Here is a 19,706-nt window from a genome sequence, read left to right as displayed (position 1 = left end):
AAAATTAACTCTACTAGTATGTCTATAAATTTCCATTCTGTTTACATTAGATTTATCATTTTCCCTCTGACCTCATATTAATTTGTAATTATGTTGTTGAACTGTTCCTCTGGCCTTTCTCATAATTTATTTTCTATTGAATTTTTGATCTTGATATGTGACTCTCTTGATTTCGGGCTTTTACTGTAGCTGCGCTTCAATAATTTTAGATTTGTGATAATGAATGATTGTTTTGTTTTATAAATCAGTCGAAGTTCGAGCAAAGGGAACAAAACCCGTATTTAATTCTCACCCAATTGTACAACTTTTAGTGGCATACTTGCTTTCTCAAAAAGAAGATCGTAATAGTAATAAACTAGATTAGATATTCTTGACTCGGCTCCTTCATCGCCTCGTCCATAAAATCTATCTCGTACTGTACGAAATCACTTCCCGGACTTTAACGTAAATAACTCTTACGAAACTTGAGTATCTTTGAAAAAATTCAAATTGTAATCACCGTTTTTCTTATTTAAATCAACTCCAAAGCGAGACTATAACAAATTAGCGACAGAAAAGGAAAGTTACAGTTATGCATGGTGTGAATATCCGAGACAGTATTTGTATTTTGTGTTCTTTTACGGGAAAGTAAACCGTTTACATTACGTAACAAGTTCTTGTATTTTTACCTATACTTTTTACTTAATTCAAGTATTTTATTGAATATAAACACATCAATATATTAATCAATGGCATAAAAAGTAATAAATTTTAACAAAAAATTAACATCATTCAACTTTTTAAACTTTTTGGTTATTAACACGTTGACTGCCAGTTACAAAATAACTTATAATTTACCTTCCCAAGGAGATTTTTTTTTACATAATAAAACTTTTTTTGAAAAGCCGACATTTTTCATAAATTTCAGTGATAACTTTGTATTCAAATTAGAATTTTTAATATATAATGTGATTAAATAAAAATGTAAAATTGCCTTGCCAGGTGTTAGAAAAACTACCAGATTTTTCACGATAGTTCGACTCCTCTGTTCATTAGATACAAAAAAATGTATAAATTTCCTCCAAAACGAATTGAAAATATATACAGAGTGAATAAATTACGGGGGGTTTTTCTAATAATTTTCCGACTTAATAAAAAACAAGATATTCTCCAAAATCTCTTTTTAAATCTGTATACTTAGTCCGTTACTCTAACTTTTTTATCTCTTAAGTAAGTGAAACTGAGTGAGGAGACCGGAAAAAGTTACTAGGCGCCAAATCTCGTGAATTTGAGCTATGGCGATCGCCGAATTCTGGACGTTACCCATATAGAAAAGCACTTCCTTTTTTTCTTAAATGAGGTCCGTTTTTTACAATTTCTATCTTGAATGGTTTTTCATTTGTGAATTGTGCTGGTGGATCAATATGCCATTTACAGTTTGAATCATACTCATTTTGCTTAAACTGCATCTATAAAGCCTGGGAAATAGTCATTCGATGGGAATTTGGTCCAAAATGAGCAAACTCAGTACACAACGCGCTGACAGCTTACGCATATATAATTTTTCATTCAGTATATGGCAAATGCGCTTTTTTATAAGTGTCATCTACCTCTCTAACATAATCCGATGTTCCTCCAGTATCATTTGGATGTTATCGCTGGTTACTGCAGCTTTTTAGCCTTTCTGAACGCTTGTCATCAGTCATGCTTGGACGAACACGTTTGAATTCAGCTACCCAAAATTTTACAATTATAAATGAAGATAAGGCGTATTGACTTTTCAAAAACAAATAACGACTCAGTAACAGAAACTAAGTGTTAAAAATAACTGAAGTTTTAGTGAGAATCTCCACTCACATGTGCACATCTATTTCTCAACTTATAAGTACTGTTAACTTCAGGTTGGAATAAGAAACTTTTCACACAACTAAGTGTAAAATTCAAATAAGGAGTATAAAAATCTAGAAAACACCTAGAAAACTTGGTACCAAGTTATCAAATAGTAGGCTCTAATTAATAAACTGTATTTGTTACTATGTGACACATTTTTGACAAACAATAACAAATATGCGTTACGCACAAGCTAAGAAATTGTCAGTTTACGTAAAAAACAATATCTAAAGAACAACTATAAAAATAACTGTTTTTATTGGTTATTATAGATTGTATTATTTGAAAAAATGTTGAAATAATATTCGGATATAGAAATTTTTGGGAAAATTTCGTAAATTTTAGTGGGAACTGTATTTTTTATTAAAAAACTTTGGAACTCTGTTCAGTAGCAATATGCCTCTTGATTTTCAGTTGCTAAGACACTACTATTAATTGTTTTTTATAGAGCCTTTCCCATAGCGGTTAAAATTGTTTAAAATTTGCATTTGCATTTGAAGATGAACTATCAAGCTTTAACATCATATATTGTCTGCATTCAGCTTTCTTGTTTCATGACTCTTTACAGAAAGTGCAAATGTTCATTTATTATGTAATTCATGTTTGAAAAATAATTTTATCTGAAAATTTCCCAATTCTCAAAATAAGAGAGAGAGTACAACATATTTCCACATTATGAAAAAACTATGTCGATGTCAATTCTTTTAATTGATCAATTTTCCCATTCATCTGACTCTACCAGATCAGAGTATACAGAGACTCAGATTTTTGTTAACCTAATAGAAATTATTTTTTCTTAGTTGTCATTGAGATATTTTTAACGCTAGAATGTATCTAAATTGATAATTTCTGGCTTCTCAGAAATTCTATAAGTACTTTGACTACATGAAAATTATATGAAAACTATTGAATAATTAAAAATATCTGAACAGTTATTTTGCTGACATTACTATGATTATAGCTTCAGTCATAAAATCATAAGGCTTTTTGAACACTGGACACTCATTGCATCTTCGTCCATTTTAATAAGTTAAGTGAAACAATCTGCTTCAAATTCTACTGTACTTCATAATATTAAAATGATTAAATTTGTGTTAATAATATGAAATTCAAAATTATGAAATACTAAGTAATGACCGTTTCCAAAAATACTTGATTGTTATACTATTAGTGCTGGAAACATCCGATGTTTCAAACTTAAATATGTCGATGTACCGATTCGTAAAAGACCCGTCGCCATCAGGCACACCGAAACGTTTATTTCTCCAAGCTGCAGTTCCTGGATCTCCTTCGAATACTCCAATGGGTCCACCTATAGTAACCAATTTTTCCGATCACGACAATTTAACGGCCGTTTACACCAGAAAGAAGCTCTCTACAGAATTGGTTGGCAGTTCGTTTGAATCTGTGAAAACTAGTCGAAACGGTGAAGACGGTAAAAGAAGGATAACTACGAGAATAGTGAGGAAAGTGACTACATTGACAAGAGGAGAAGAACAAAGTAAAGCCGATGATTTGACGAGAAGAGCGGATTTAAGGAGCATAGAAGGAGGTCAAGAACTTACTCAAAATTTTGGAGCAAAAAGGGTTAAGGTATTCAATTTTTGTAACTAAATGTCATAATCTAGTAATCCAATTTTAATGAAGCTATGGAAATTTATACAGTAGTGATCAATGATGGAAATAAATGATAGTTTGGATGCAAAACTGTTTGACGTCATTTTTTTACATTTCTAATCTTGAATATATATTGTTTCATCCATTTCAACACACATATTCTCTCTTCCTAGTCACTTGTAAATTCTTAACTTTTGGTCGGATTTCCATTCAAATTTTCCAACAAAAGTATATAATTATTTATTTTCAAGAATCTCTATTCGTCTGTATTTCCTTTTAAATTAAAAATTTAGTTCACTAGTAGAATGAACGACGCAAGTTCAGCACATGTACTCGTAATATACAATGCAGTCCATATGTATGGAATAAATTCAATTTTACCGTTAATATCTACTATGTGAAAACAACCAGAAATAGGTCGATTTTTATTTTCAAATTGACAATTTACAGTATGAAGGGAGTCGTGTGGCACCTTGTTGGAAAGTAATTTTAGTCTTCTGTTTTTAAATTTGATGTAATCATAACTAAGAAAATTAATTTTTAATGTTTAAAATTTTGATTATGTCTCTATCACAAAATTTTACGTAGAATGAAGATGATAATGTCGCATAATATTTAGAATTTATTTTTGAATGTACTTTACAATTAAATTAAATGTTCAAAATGACCAACATTCACTTCTTGACAATAACCGAGGCGATTTTGGAATTTTGTTAATTTTGTTGAATCTTGAATATTTTGTTAATTTCTTCCGTTATCCTAACTTTTAAATCAGCGATATTGTCTGGTCTATTAAAATATACTTTAAATTTTAAATAACCCGATAAGAAGTAATTGAGTGGAGTCAAATCGGGGGATCAGACCGGCCATTCGATCGTTCCACGTCTTCCAAACCATCTATTGGGCAAAACCTCGTTTAAATAATTTCTAACTGTACGTGTAAAATGCCGTGGAGCACCGTCTTGTTGGTAGTAAATATATCGATCTATCTCATTTGAATGATTAACATCAGGAAAAAGTTTTTGTATTGTAGACACTAATAAAAAAATTTTGATAAATCTCACCTTATCATATAAAATCAACTGAATTCCTACAATAGCATACGATAACTTGAATTTTTCAGTTAAAAAAATTAAATTACAATCGTTGGCGTGTGGTTAATGCAATTGAATTTAAGGTACACTTAAGTGGCATTGAAGATTTATAGCGTGCATACCTACGAAGCTCACGACATTTATGCATTAGATATTCAAATCGTCATCCTCTTTAACGAATTTCTGATCGTGATCTACCTGTTGTGACTGAAACAACAAATTACCGTTGGGTCAATTAAAATACTAAAGTTGAGAAAGCCGGAAATATTCTGAAGTTGTTTAGCTATTGTACGTTTTATTTTATATTCGATGCTGGTTTACGTTTAAAAATAAGCTGAATATTATCTATTGTTTACCATAATAATCGCAATTGTTTAGACATCGATTCATATTAAAAATTATAATGTTGAAAATATTTTACCAACGTTCGTTATCGCAATTTTAATTCTAACAAGAGATTTGCAAACCTTTTTTCATTTAAATTATATTCCAGAACATTATAATCTAATGGTATAATTTTTATACAATATGTATGCCAAAATTATAAAAACGCGATATTCTCTAAAAACATATATTGTCTTGTAGAATTTTCAATATAATTGTCGGCTTGTCAATTTTGAAAGGCATCTTTTGATATAAATATTGAAATTCGAGAATATATCTTAAATCACTTTAGAAGTCAATGAACTGTAAACTTGAACTCAACTCAATCTTAAAACTATTAGGCACTCAATACTCCGAAGCACTTCTGAGTTTACAATGGAAAAAACTTTGAACAGCACTACTTTGTTGACGAGTATAGACCCAAAAGTACCTGGCCTGACCTAGAGATAAAAATACCACTGTATTAGAAAGTACACAATCTATAAAGCATATGTTTCAAATTAGAAGACGCCACGTTGTTTAGTATTTGTTTGGCAGCCATCAATAGTGAACGTTTCCAGTGAATATGGAAATAATTGGTCATCGTTATTTGTTACAATATTTTTACTTGAAAGGCATTAGCTTAACAATATTCTACTCAGAGTGAGACTGCTTCTTCGTTATCAACAGTAAAATATTTTACAAACGACCTGCAAAGAACAGCATTGCATTGGTCGACCAAATGAGGTTACGACATCAGAAATGTTAAAGAAAATTCAAAAAGCGGTACTGGATAATCTTCGACTGAAAGTGCGCCATCTAGCAGACATAGTATGCATTAAAAAAATGCGGTACATCGCCTATTAACTCAAAATTTGGACATGAGAACTCATTGCAACGTGAAAACGGTCGCTTTTAGCTGAGAAGAAAGTGTTGTTTCATCAAGATTATGCGCCAGCTCACATATCCGCTATGGCAATTGCCAAAATTAATGAATTAAAGTTTGAATTGCTCCCTATTTGCAAGATTTGGTTCCCCCCAGATTATTTTCTGTTAACATACTTGAAAAAGTGGCTCAGTGGTCAAAGATTTTCCAATAATGAAGAGGTGATGTCGGCAGTTAATGGCTATTTTGAGGCACTTGTCGATTCTTATTAAACATCGCTGGAAAAAGTGTAAGGAGCTAAAATGAGATTACGTTGAAAAATAAATATATTTTTTCCCAAAATTTTTGTGCTTTCTTTGTTGGGATTTCAATAAGATGGTGCACAGCCCCATTACCAGTGGATAGGGAAGTGGATAACCCTCATTTATTTATTGACGCATTTGACCCATTCGGCTGTCCACACAGTATATAAATCCCAGTATTTTTTTTTCGTTTTTACAATATTTGCTTCCTTTTTGTTCTTGATCCTTTTGTTCAGCTCCATATATGTAAATTTTTTTGTAAATCTTTGATTTAAATGTCATAAGTAGTATTACTGCACTTCTATCAATTTTTGATAAACTTTCATTGATTTCTTCGTTCCTGTCATTGATATTTATTCCTAAATATAATATTTCGTTTGGATTTTTGATGATATATTCTTTGATGTTGTTCAAGTTATCAATTTTATCAGATAGCGATTTGCTCATTTCCACTTTTCAATACCAAGTGTTTCATCTTGTTTTCATTCAAATTTAGATCTTGTCTTCACACAAATTTCTAGATTTCTTGTTACCAACTATTCCCGTACATGCGTTCGCTCCTCTGTATCTCTTCAGATATTGATTATATCAAATATTATGTCCTTCGTTATAATGGTGGATTGTTAATCAGTGGATACGGGCTACCTTTAGATTTCTTATTCGATATTCTATATAAAAAGTATATTGGTGTTCGAAATCGCATTCCACCCAACACCTGCCCTTCTTATTTTTCCACTACATGTTCTAGGAAGGTCAACTAAGGTTGGTTAAGAGTCTTTGTGAATTCCTCGATTTTCCGATATGAATTCACGTCTACTTCTGCATTTAGCATTTGGTTGTCTGATGTTGTTGGTCTTCCCGTTCGGTAGGAGTCAAAGAATTACTTATTCTAAATTCAGAGAACCATCTTTGGAATTTACCTTCGTGTAATGCACTTGGATTAACATCGATAATATTTTTTGTCGAGCTACTACCCTTTGCGAAACTCAAAAATCATACAGTTCCAGATATCCTCTTCTGGTTTTGGTCTGACCATTTTTTTCTAAATTGCAAAAAAGTCCAATATGGGAATATGTTATAATAACCTTAAAATGTTTTCGACACGAAGTAAATCATGAACTGAAAGATGACATAACAAATATCCAGAAACGACAAGACTTTTATGTAAAGTATTATCCACGAAAGTTATGTAATGAAATAAAATTCTCTTTAAAATTGATAAATTCTCAGGTAGAGAAGCGAACAAAGCATTTGCATAAGAGAATCAACATTTTCATTCTCATACCAAACAGTGGATTACTAAATAATGACAATAAGCTGAATATTTTGAAACATCGAGGTTTTGTTCTAAAAAAAATATTAGTTACTATGTGTAATATATGAAATCAGGCAAATGGTATTCAATAATAAAAAATATTTCTAAATGAATGTAATTCGAAAAAGTTAACCGTGCATTTATGTTCCTGTTAACAGTTTATTATATACTAAATATACATATTTGTATACATTGTTGTGTAAACATTTCAACTGTTTATATGATTTACAATGTTTGCTAAAATATAATCTGATATTAGCTTACATGACGCATTACTTTATACATATTGTCTCCCAGATTTGGAGTTATATAGCGTTGCAACTTGAAGATTAAAACCTACAGCTCATCAGTTCCAGAATTCCGGTATATGTGTTGGCTTCAAAGACTTCTACAGGTTTCTTGTACGAACATCTCTTTTGTATGTTTCCAATGGAGAAAATTCTAGATCTAGGTGCTCTAGACTCAGAACGTACATTAATTAATCTCATCAATGGCTTCTTGAGGCGACCTTGCTTTGCAAGGAATCTTGTGAGGCTGAGCTTGGTTTCAACAAGATGTAGGTCATTTTGAATCTTGCACTGTAGTACTAAAAAAACTTTTTGGAGTATACATCCCGGAATGCTATCCCTTTCGGTTTTCTCCTCCTCCCGATCTTCTTTTATATAAAATAGTAAAATAATAAAAAACTTTTTTGCGCTATCCCAGCTAGTTACATTCGTAATATGAAAGTATAAATATTATTAATAATGTTTTGTAAAAAAACAATATAAATTATATCATTGTATATAAATATTTTCGATGATATAATTTGTTTTATTTTTTTTGTATTATATATAAATATTTTGATATATGAATATTTCCTGTGCTTGAGAATTCACACGTTAAAATCAGAATCTGGAAACATATTACAGAAACTAGATCAATCTCCACTCTTTATCTCATTACCTCCAAACTATATTTAAATTGGTTATGATAATCTCAAAGGTTTCGCGATTTAAGGTGATAATTGTTTTGTGTACCAAATAATTCAGCTCTTAACAATATAAGTTGTGTTTCTCACTTAAAATTCAGTCATTTTCTACGCTCAGCTTTTGTTCCATAATCGATAAGTTAGTTGTTGCGAAGGTTTTTATGAAAATGCAAACAATTGGATATCTTGCTACCGTGTTTTGAGAGTGAAATAAAGCCATAATATAACGTATTTTTTATGTTAATATTGAAGAATATGACGAAAAAAGTGCAAACATGATTCCAAATGGCCGAACGCTGGAAAGTAGAGAAGTAATTTTGTGTATGATTTCTTCAATTTCTCAATTCTTCGTATATATTCTGATAATTGTATGAAATAAGAAATTGTCTACCTTGGATATCGAAAGAGGAAAAGAGATTTTTTATACTTAATTGCCAACACTTAAATTTTAAGTTATGCCAAGGAGCAAAGCATGTTTTTGTAGATGAACAATAAGATTTCATTTTCTAACCCAAAGTGAGGTGAAGTTGGAAAATTTTTTCAGAAATTAGAAACCAATGAACATATTGATTTTTGATAATTTCCTCCCTGTTGGGTAGAAAGGGGATGAATTTGTCTATAAAAAGTCCTTCAGTATCAATTAAAAAAAACCAATTCATTACTAGAACTTATGGTTGATACTTTCTCATTATATTTTATAGTTAAGTATATATCACTTATCTAGAGTATACAGAGCTTCGATGTTTCTGCCATATAAGTTATAAGTTCTTTTTCACATTAATAAATTCATGAATTCATTCGTGAATGCCAGAAACATGAAATATGAGCATAAGTAAAATCGCAAGAAATATTTGAACTCGTTATTGTCTGCTTTTTTTTGATATTAATGTTTAAAGTCTGCAACTGTCATGCGAAATGTTTGCCTTGGCTTATCTTCCTTTGATTGTATGTGCTAAAACTTCTAATTATCTATATTGCGGATAAGTACAATTCACTTCAATTGTAGGCTCTTCTATTTCTTCTTTTTCACCTAAATTTGTGTTTGTGTTCTTGATTCCACTTTCAATTACTTTCTGAGATAGTCACTCCGCAAATATTTTTGGCAATTTCAAAGACGATTTACTTGTCCCGTTATCTACTTCTATATTATCAACCGAAATTCCTTCATCTTGTTTATGTTTTGTCACCATTTCGTTATTTATTAAATCATATTAGAAAGATCCTTGGAAAGATGTAGAATAATTCTTAGAATACAATGAACAGATGTTCCAAACATACCTGTAATAAAAATATAACTTTACAAAACACCGAGATTCCAATTACCTATTAAGGTGGAGTCTGTCTCCATCTTTAACCATGAAACTAAAATGAATTACGTAGAAAAGTATGCCAATGTCAAAGCGTGGGGACAATGCACATTACAAATACATACGTATACTGTTTGTAATTAAGGCGTATGTCCCACATTTCTTGTTATCGATTGTAATCGTAAAGATAACTTTCATTTTCAGGATTCGCTTTTTTCTACTTTAGCATTTCACTCAAATTGTTATTTTCATTAAATAAAAATCAATTAACGACAGCCTTCACGTATGTTTGTCGTTAATATATCGTTATTTTATGTGACCCCTTTTTTCCCTGACCTGTGTTATTAATTAACCTTTGCAAGTTTTTAGTACGAAAACGAGCATGTTTTTTACGACAACAAATATGACAATATATAGTATTAAAACTATTTTTATTGTTTTTGAAATTATGTTTCATTGAGATTAATAATTTCTATAAGTTTCGTCAAGTTTTCGAAGCTGCGTTTTCACTCCGACTGAGTTAGCTCCAAAATATAAATCATACTAATACTAATCGGGGCTGTAAGATGGATGATCCATTAATTGGACCTTCTAGGTGGTTAAACGTATAATTTTTTCAGTAACGATGTAAGAACTTGTCATTATAAAGAATAAATTGCGTATTCTCGACGTATTTCCAATGAATTTTGGTAAACAAAAATATAACGATCTTCATTGATCAATAAAAGCTTATCATCGATGTTTTCAGGTACAATAGTCTTCACGAACTTCCACCAAGAATGAATATCAATCTTAATATACCAATTTTTTTACAATTACCTTGCTAAATAATGTATTAAGTTTATCAAAGCATTTTTCACTGCACTTTAATGAGAAAATGTTTTGGTTGCGGTTATTTCAGCGATGTAAAGTTTACACCCGGAGATGCCAGTGACAGACATGAAAAATGTGTTGCCAAGACAGAAAATATAAACAGAAATCCTCATTTCAACTTTTTCACGACTAAAATTTGAACATGATACGTACACGAACGAAATCGTGAAATATTGGAAAATGCGGATAAGCGGATAAGATTCCAATTGCGAAATATATTTGAGAAAAGATGCTAGATGAAGCTGACACCTAAATAATAAACTGTCCTTCCTTCAGATCGATACATCCCGATCGTCCTCAATTTCTTCTGTAACACACAATTTGAATTTAATCATTCTATTCAGTTTCTATCAAAATACAAATCGACATCTTCCTGAATTGACTCTGTCTATGTTGGTATATCTTTATTATTTGGTGTATTTTTATTTCGTCGAAGTAATCAATTCATAACCAGAAAGAACCATCGTTTATAAGCATAAATATTCTTAGAAGATTAATTATTATTAATTACATTACAATGATAATAATCTGATCCTTTTCGCTAAGTTTTATACAATTTTACTGTAAACGTTAGAAATCACTTCAAGGCAACAGTGGTTTATTAACGAAAGCCAATTATTTCACGTACATGTTATGGCCTGTGGGGCATTAATTTTATTCAGTTTTGTATTTATCTCTTGACGTAACCATTTTAATTTTCGGCATACTGTTTTTTGTTTTTGTTCCAAATAACCTGTTAAGGACTACATAATATTCTCTACAAATTCTGCCATGCGACTTGCTGTTATCAAAATCTGACAGTAAAATCAATATATAAGTATCCGTTGATGATTTATAGGTTTTGTTACTACATTTTTCTAAATTTTTATTCTGTACTTCAATGTACAGAACCTTCCAAATAAAAATAAATTAGAAGTAGAATAAATTCGGATATTTTTAAACAAAGGTTTTGCAACGTATCCAAAGTTTTTTTACCTAAACAGTATATTTAGCATTCTGAGATAATAAATCATTCAATTAGTAACGTTTGAAAATTCCTAATTACCAGAAAGTATATACAAATTTCCTAAAACAACAACAAGATCGTAATAAAGTAAAAAATGAAATGAAAAAAAGTATTATTAGCATCTAAGTAACGATTATTTTATCTTATCCAATATTTATTTTCTTTACAGATTTCCGATATAGTTGTTGGTCAAGAACCGAATGTTTCGGCTAAGGATTACTTGCTTAGATGGGCCAAACGCACTACTCACCGATACCCCGGCGTAAATGTGGTCGATTTTACGAAATCATGGCGCGATGGATTGGCGTTCACGTCTATCATTCACAGAAACAGACCGGATTTGATAGATTTTGGAAAAGCAAGGCAACAACGACCCAGAGATAGAATGGAGAACGCTTTTTATATTGCCGAACGAGAATATGGAGTTACTAGATTATTGGACCCAGAAGGTAAAATAATGTATAATTTATATAGGTATCATCAAAGATCCGTACACTTTCAATTATTTACTTGATATATTTGTTTTCTCTTTTTATACTTATTTCGCTTTTCTATGCTTCCTACAAGTACTCAAACCATTTCGGAAATTACTTGTTTTATTAGATTTGTTTTCCAAATATAAAAAGATATCGATGATAATATTATATGCCAAATATAAAGTGTTAATAGCAAATTCTAAAAATAAAATTCTTTGATCTACAGAAATGTGATAAAATGAAAGTTGATACAAAAAAAATAGAGATAAAAATTAAGTAGGTTAGCTTAAAAGAAGAAAACATTATAAAAGTAACAAAATAAGGAGAAGAAGAACGTCGAACCTTGCAGTAATGGTGTTAAGTCTGAAAGAATTCTTATGTAAACTGGGGTTTAGTAATTCATTTACTGAGACATTTCATTAAAAAATGACGAGATCACTTACTTCTTCTTCTAAATAAAGTTATTACTTAGACAGGAAAACTAATATATGAAACAAATGTTGAGTGTGAGGGAGAAAAAAGATGTTAACACCAATTAACTGTTTATGACACTGAAGAAAAATAGGTGAGTGAAGCAGAATATGAACCACTCTCCTAGTAAAACACATTACATTCGTAAAATTAAAAAAAAAACATTCATGTCAATGTATTTTTAAAAATTCTATTAGACATGGCGCCACGTCTGTAGGGTAAATTAAAAAAAATAAAAACGATTCAGCTCGATTAACGAAGAAAATGATGGGGACAAACACCATCGATTAAAATATGGGGTAAACTAATAAATAAATGGATTCAAATAAATAAATTCTGGGAAAAAAAGAAAACAGAGAAAGACACAAGTAAATGAAAAGGTTGCCAGAGAAAATGAAACCATTATTCACGTGTAAAATTGGACGTAAAGAAGAAGAATCAGTTTTTCATGTTTCCTATATCTGATTAATTTCTCATACTTTTATTTTGGCAACTACCCTACTTCTTGTTATTTTTATGTCTAATTGTAATTTGATTGATGCATCGAAATAATTGTAGATATATCACTTGTAGTATACAACACAAGACGTTTAAACCCTTTAGCAGGAATAAAACAATAACTTTCCTGTCTATATGCCGCGACCAATATTGATTAACATCTCTTTCGAAAAATGTGATAGTTATCAGTCTTAATATCGATACACACATCTTCAGCTATAATAATTTGAATTATAATATGAATTATGAATAATTAGTTTTTTTATTACGTGAAAACTTATTATACATATAGTGCCTTAAGGGGTTATTCTGCTCTTGAAGCCTAAATTTTAGGAATTTTTGAAAAAAATAAAAAACATTTTTAATATCCATTTTTTATATGGTATTTAATGATTTTTTAAGAATATAAAAAAATCAGAATTTTAATAAATTCCAGACCGGTAAAGTGGGGGCTACAAAAAAAAACGATGCACCCTAATTTACATGATTCCAGCCCTTGTAGTGATCTGGAACAAAAAAATTTGAAAAATTCTTAATCTGGCTATCGCATTGGCCAAAAAAATTCACAAAATGGCGTCGGCATGAAATATTAATTTTTTTGCTCCTTCTTTAACTTTTTCGAGTTTTTTAAAAATACTCTGTATTGAGTTTTTTTTAAATTCAATCCGGACGCGATAGAGAGATATATAAAAAAAATTCCACCAGATTTCAAAGGAGTCGGTCGGGCAGAACTTGAGATATCATAACAACTAGTAGAATAACTCGTCCCACTCGGCCGGCTTAGACGCTACGTCACAAAATCTACTGTATCTTCGGAAAAAATACGAGTTTTTAAAAATTCGTTTAAGGACATATTCTTAAGTATCTAAGCTCTTAAAATATGCCAAAAAATCGATTTTTTTCATATTTTCAGACCAGAATACCCCCTTTTCCTATTTTCATATTCCATTCTATTTCTTTATCGTTCTACTTTAATTAACCTCCTTTTTCTGAGAAATCCAATCTTTATTCTTCCATCTTCTCTTCCTCTAAACATCTTCATTGTTGTTTTTTCTTCATTAATTCGCTCCAGATCTTCTGAATTCTTTTAGTTTTTATAACATATACCATATCTTGTTCTTTGTTAAGTTTAATTAACTCCAAATTACTTCTAATTTTCCAAACATCTCTATCCTCTATGGATCCAGATTTTTTTTAGTTATAAAGAATAATTTTCTCCTGGTTTTGCTTTGTAGTCAAAGTTTCGGCTGAATATGTGACAATAGGTCTAATTATTGTTTCTATAATGTTAGTTTTTATACATAACATAAATTAAATATCCCTAACAGTAACTCCTTATCGAAAAACGTTTATTTAATAGCATAAAATTTTGACTTCATAAGATTGCTTAATAATACATCCTTCAACGTGTTAAGTCAACCAACATTGAAACCGAGATTACCATTCGTTCAAAACTATTGTTTCAACTTTACAACTGTACTAGTAAATAAATATTTAAGCTAATAATAATTATATGAAATTATTTTACGTAATTGTTGACGTTTCATATTATATATTAAAAATTAAAGTTTTTTTTTAAATACTTACTTTAATTGTCTAATAATTAATAAAAGGTAAATCAGTTTAGAAAACGGAGAATTTTGGTATTTATCACTATTCATTAAACTTGCAACTTATAGATTTCGATAATCGACATCATTTGATGTCTCTTCTACTGAAACGTTCTTCTTCATATCACAAATTATATGTTTCCTTCAATTTTCATTTCTCACTTTCTATTAAGATATTCCTACAAACTATTGATGTGGAAAAATCAACGCATTTGCTTTATTTTAATTTTTTCAACTATATTAATTATTCTATCCTCTTGTTTATCTCATAATCCAGGACTCTTATTAACAAATTTATTTTCACTATATTTGTATTTAAGCTACAGTTGACTACTTCAACTTCCTTTTGTTATAGATATCGACACCCACAATCCAGATGAGAAATCACTCATAACCTACATTTCCTCCTTGCACGAGGTCTTCCCAGAACCTCCACCGATCCATCCTCTCTATGATTCAGCAGCTCAACAAAGAGTTCAAGAATACCGAGAAATCGCTTCTTCTCTTCATATGTGGATAAGGGAGAAATATTCCCTTATGCAAGATCATTCGTTCCCGCCCACTCTAATAGAAATGAAAAAATTAGCCGTTGAGTCATCAAAGTTTAAGACTGACGAGATTCCGCCAAGACAAAGAGATAAAAACTATTGCACGCAGTTGTTTAAGGAACTTGAAAAGTACTTCAGAAGCGTAGGAGAAGTCGAAGTTGAACCAGAGCTGCATATTGATAATATAGAGAGAAGTTGGCAACGATTGATGGAGGCTTATCAAGTTAGAGATAGGAGAATCGCGGAGGAAATCAAGAGGTTGGAGAAGCTGCAGAGATTGGCAGAAAAGGTTCATAGAGAAATTAAGCAAACCGATTCCAATTTAGATACAATCGAACGAGCGATCGAAAACGAATCAAGAAGAATTGAACGAATCCATCCTTTAGAAGCCAAAAAGATTGCCGATCAGATAGATCAAGATTTATCTACGATAGAACAAAACATACAATCGCTTAAAACAGATGTAAATACCTTGAGAAATGGAAGGTATCCACAAGCTAGTGATTTAGATAAACGCGTTAATAAGTTACACGAACGATGGGTAAATATGAGACATCTTTTGCATAACAAGATCGTAGGTCCCCTGGCCAATTTGAGTTTCCCAGTGGAAGAAAGAACCGTCACAAAGCATATTCGTACAGTACAAGAAACCAGAAACGTAGATACCAATCCTCATTTTCGAACATTGCAAGAACATATTGAATGGTGTAAAAATAAGTTGGTAAGTTTACAAATCAATATTTTTTCTCAATTGAAAAAAGTTTATTATTGTATAAATGTTTTTCTTATTTTTCATTTTCATTCAATCGCCTATTTATTATATATCATTGATAAAAAATTCACAAAAGTGTGTTGCTATGCTTCATCACAATGTCCCAACATGTACAATTATTCTGGTTCAAATGACTCCGGAAATTTATTTACTTCTGTCCACTGGTGTGGCTATGTCAATCATAAATGGCCGAGTAGAATAGGGGAAAGAGGTCAGTGAAAATTCAGTAAACTCATTTTTTGGTCATAATTCCTGAAATATAGTGTCGTTTTTGGAGAATTAGTGACTTGGAAGAATTGGTGATTTGGGCAGATTAGCTATTCAATTCAAGAACAATTCAACTGGTGAATTAAGATTTTACTGGTAAACATTAGAGATTCTATCTTTAATGCTGATAGGAAATCAAATATTTTAATTTGGGTAATCTTCTTACCGTTCAAAATATACCAAACACACAGTGTACAATACCACTACACCATAACTCAAGTACATTGTCTGACGCGAGTTTTCATAACAAAGTTATCGTCTTCGAAGACTGTGTAGTAGTAGTGTTCAATATATAATATACTTTGTTTGGAAAAAAGTTTAAACAAACCAAAATATTTGAGTTTCTATCAGCATTAAAGATAGAATTCACAATATATACCCCTATAATCTTTTTCATTCAACAATTGGATTGTTTTTGAATTACCGAACTATATCTTTAAAGATAATGTGAATATATTACAGTTAATTTTGAGTAGCTAAGGTGCCTAGGTTACTCATCCTCCAAAAAACATCACTTCATTTCAGGAACTGTGACCAAAAAATGAGTTTCCAGAATGTTGAGTGACCTCTTTTGTAAATTTTCTATCGTTAATGCAGTCGATTGAATGAAAATGAAATATAAGAATATGGTTTATATAATAATAAGAAGATTCAAAGTGAAAAATTGGAGAAATAGATAATGTAAACAGTCTCCAACGGCTCCAGAAATTCCAATTTACATATAATTATTTGTTTCAATAAGGAAACAAAACAAACACAAAAAATAACATAAAATCGTTACAAAATGTTAAAAACAATGAATTAGGATTTTTGAGGTAGATTAGGTTAGGTTAGGTTATCACTTAATAAGTCGTGTGACTAACTAACAAAAGACATTTTTTTGCAAATGTCGATTTTATTCATCAATGTAATCTTCTTCAAGAACAGTACAATCATTCCAACGCTTCTTTATCTTCTCGATGCCCCGCTTGTAGAAGTATATGTCTTCTTCCTCAAAATAGGCTTCAGTTTCAACAATTGCTTCTTCATTTGAACTGAATTTCTTACCGGCGTTCATTTTTTGTGATCAGCCCATAGTCAGTAGTCACTAGTGTTCAGATTTGGACTATACGGTGGATGAGGGAGCAATTCGAAGTGTAATTCATTCAATTTAACCATCGTTACCATCGACTTGTAAATCGGTGCATTGTCTTGGTGAAACAGTGATTTTTTCTTCGACATATGAGGCCGTTTTTCCTTGATTTTTGCATTGAAACGATCCAACAACTCTATGTAGTATTCGTTAGTGATTGTCTCTCCCTTTTGAAGTAGTTGATGAACAATATTCCAAAATATTGAAGCCATAATCTTCCCAGCTGACTGTGGACGCTTCGGACGTGGTTCACCGGCTACAGTCCACTCAGATGATGATCGTTTTGATTTTGGAGTGAAGTGATGGATTCATGTTTCATTCATTGTCACAAATTGACGAGAAAATCCTATTTATTACGTATAAATATGGCCAAACACTGCTTTTAATCATCAACACGTTGTTGTTTTTGATCTACTGTAACGACTGTGACTGAACGCGGCACCCACTTTGAGCTTTCTCATAGTCTAATGTTCATGCATAATTGTATACACACTGCTTTCTGATATATTTACGTCATCAGCTATCTCACGCAATTTCAATTTACGATTAGAGAAACCAATTTGTGGACTTTTCTGATGTTTGTTGGAGTAACCACCGCAGTTTGACGATCAGAACCACGTTTAAATTTAGCAAACTAATAACAAATGATTCTTTTGGATGGAGCAGAGTTCAGATATCACTTTTGAATCTATTCCCGAGCTTGTACAGAATTTTTGTTTTCATCAAGAAGCACACGAAATTGTTTTGAACCCATTGTTTTGAAAATAACAAAAGTAGCTTTACTTAAATGGCTGTAACTTTTTTCTGACTAATCGAAATGTCATGAAATTTTACACATAGTTCTTTAAAAGATGGTACCTCATAAACGTCATATGGATTAGACAATGGCATGTTAAATGTGTGTCAGGCATACGACTTATTGGGTGATGTTATAAATTAAATATCTCAGGAAAAAATTTTAAATTCAGTTATTCTAAAAATGTGTCTCTACATTTCCAGAAACAACTTAAAAAGGCGGACTATGGAACTGATTTAGCTTCAATACAGACAGAAAGAGACATTCATCAAAGAGAACACAAACAAATTGATCAATTCCATTCGAAAGTTGAAACATGCTTAATGGCTCGACAATATTTTCAAGGAGAAGAACTTGTATTGTATAACCAACTTCTTGGACAACTTCAGAAGACATATGCTGAGCTACTGTCATTTAGTACAAACAGGTAAAACTCACACTAAATCATTACAAAAAAATTTATTAGGAATAACCAAAATTTATCTTGATTTAAATAATTTGCTAATTCATATCTTCTCTCTTCAGATGTGGACAAAACATATTTATTCTTCTTGTTTTCCTTCTATTTACCAACTTCAATTATTATTTCCTTTGTCACTACATTTTATAAAACAAATTCCTTCAAAGTGTCTGTTTGTCTTTTCTGGATAAAGTCAAAATCTATTAACATATTTCTATAAGGTTTTTACCCATAGAAAGATTCATGCGGATGATTCAGTGTTTTGTGTGAATTGTTTGAACTACAAAGATAATTGTTGTAATGTCGGAAAAAGTCAAAACGCCTGGCATATTTTATCAAAAAATGCTGCTTTTGACATATTACAAAACAATGTATGCTGGAATGTTCTTTTTTTATAGAAATTTTTTTCTGGAATCAATTTTGCAAAAGGTATTCAAGCATGATTTGAAACATATATTTTAAATTACTTTTTCATCAGTTTATATAATTTTTTTGCTACTCTCATAGTAATTTATGCACTTTTATCAACAATAATAAGATATTTGAACATTTTTTGGAATCACAATTCTATATAAATAATAGAAAAGGTATTGGTACATACTTGTGAGCACGCGAAATTAACAATTAAAACCGGTATAATCAATGAAATTTTCTTAAATCTCTATTGAGAATATTATCTACTATTGTATAGAGAACTAGAATAAAAAAAAAATTCATATTTTATTTTTTTGTTTTCAATATATTTTTGATAGACCAAAAGTACCCAAATTTGAGTTTTTTTCGAACCTTTAAAAATTCCTATCTCTAAAAATATTAATCTTAGTGCAAAAAGTTAAGGCACTTTTTTTATTTGTATTTCAATAAAAAATATAAAAAAATTTTTTGGTTAAAAAATAATAATTCCTTGGAATTGTTTAAACAATTTCGGTTTAAACAATATTGCACGGGGTTGCTCCATGGCAACATACATTTATATAATCTGTAGAGGGCTGCAGTTTCATTGAAACCTGGTGGTGCACCGGTTCTCCAGTCAAATGGCCGACAATAGGAAATAACGCAGCCACCGCTGTACCA

At 30.8% G+C, this 19,706-nt stretch overlaps 1 protein-coding gene across 47 annotated transcripts in view; it reads left to right on the top strand.

Moving 5' to 3' along the window:
* Positions 1 to 19,706, top strand: part of LOC130446725 (microtubule-actin cross-linking factor 1) — a 300,505-nt gene that overhangs the window by 167,767 nt on the left and 113,032 nt on the right. For 45 of the 47 annotated variants that reach the window (XR_008910192.1, XM_056783376.1, XM_056783344.1 and 42 more), the window contains 3 exons: positions 11,772 to 12,051; positions 15,013 to 15,926; positions 18,376 to 18,599. Coding sequence is in view for 46 of the 47 variants with exons in the window: in XM_056783376.1 (XP_056639354.1) it covers positions 11,772 to 12,051; positions 15,013 to 15,926; positions 18,376 to 18,599 (1,418 nt within the window). In the remaining variant the exon portion in view is untranslated. Of the gene's footprint in view, positions 1 to 2,830; positions 3,463 to 11,771; positions 12,052 to 15,012; positions 15,927 to 18,375; positions 18,600 to 19,706 lie in introns of all 47 variants that reach the window. The other 2 variants (XM_056783263.1, XM_056783269.1) reach the window with 2 other exon arrangements.

The sequence above is a fragment of the Diorhabda sublineata genome, chromosome 1 (assembly GCF_026230105.1).
Source record: "Diorhabda sublineata isolate icDioSubl1.1 chromosome 1, icDioSubl1.1, whole genome shotgun sequence".
NCBI lineage: Eukaryota > Metazoa > Arthropoda > Insecta > Coleoptera > Chrysomelidae > Diorhabda > Diorhabda sublineata.
This window is presented reverse-complemented; position numbering and strand designations above follow the sequence as displayed.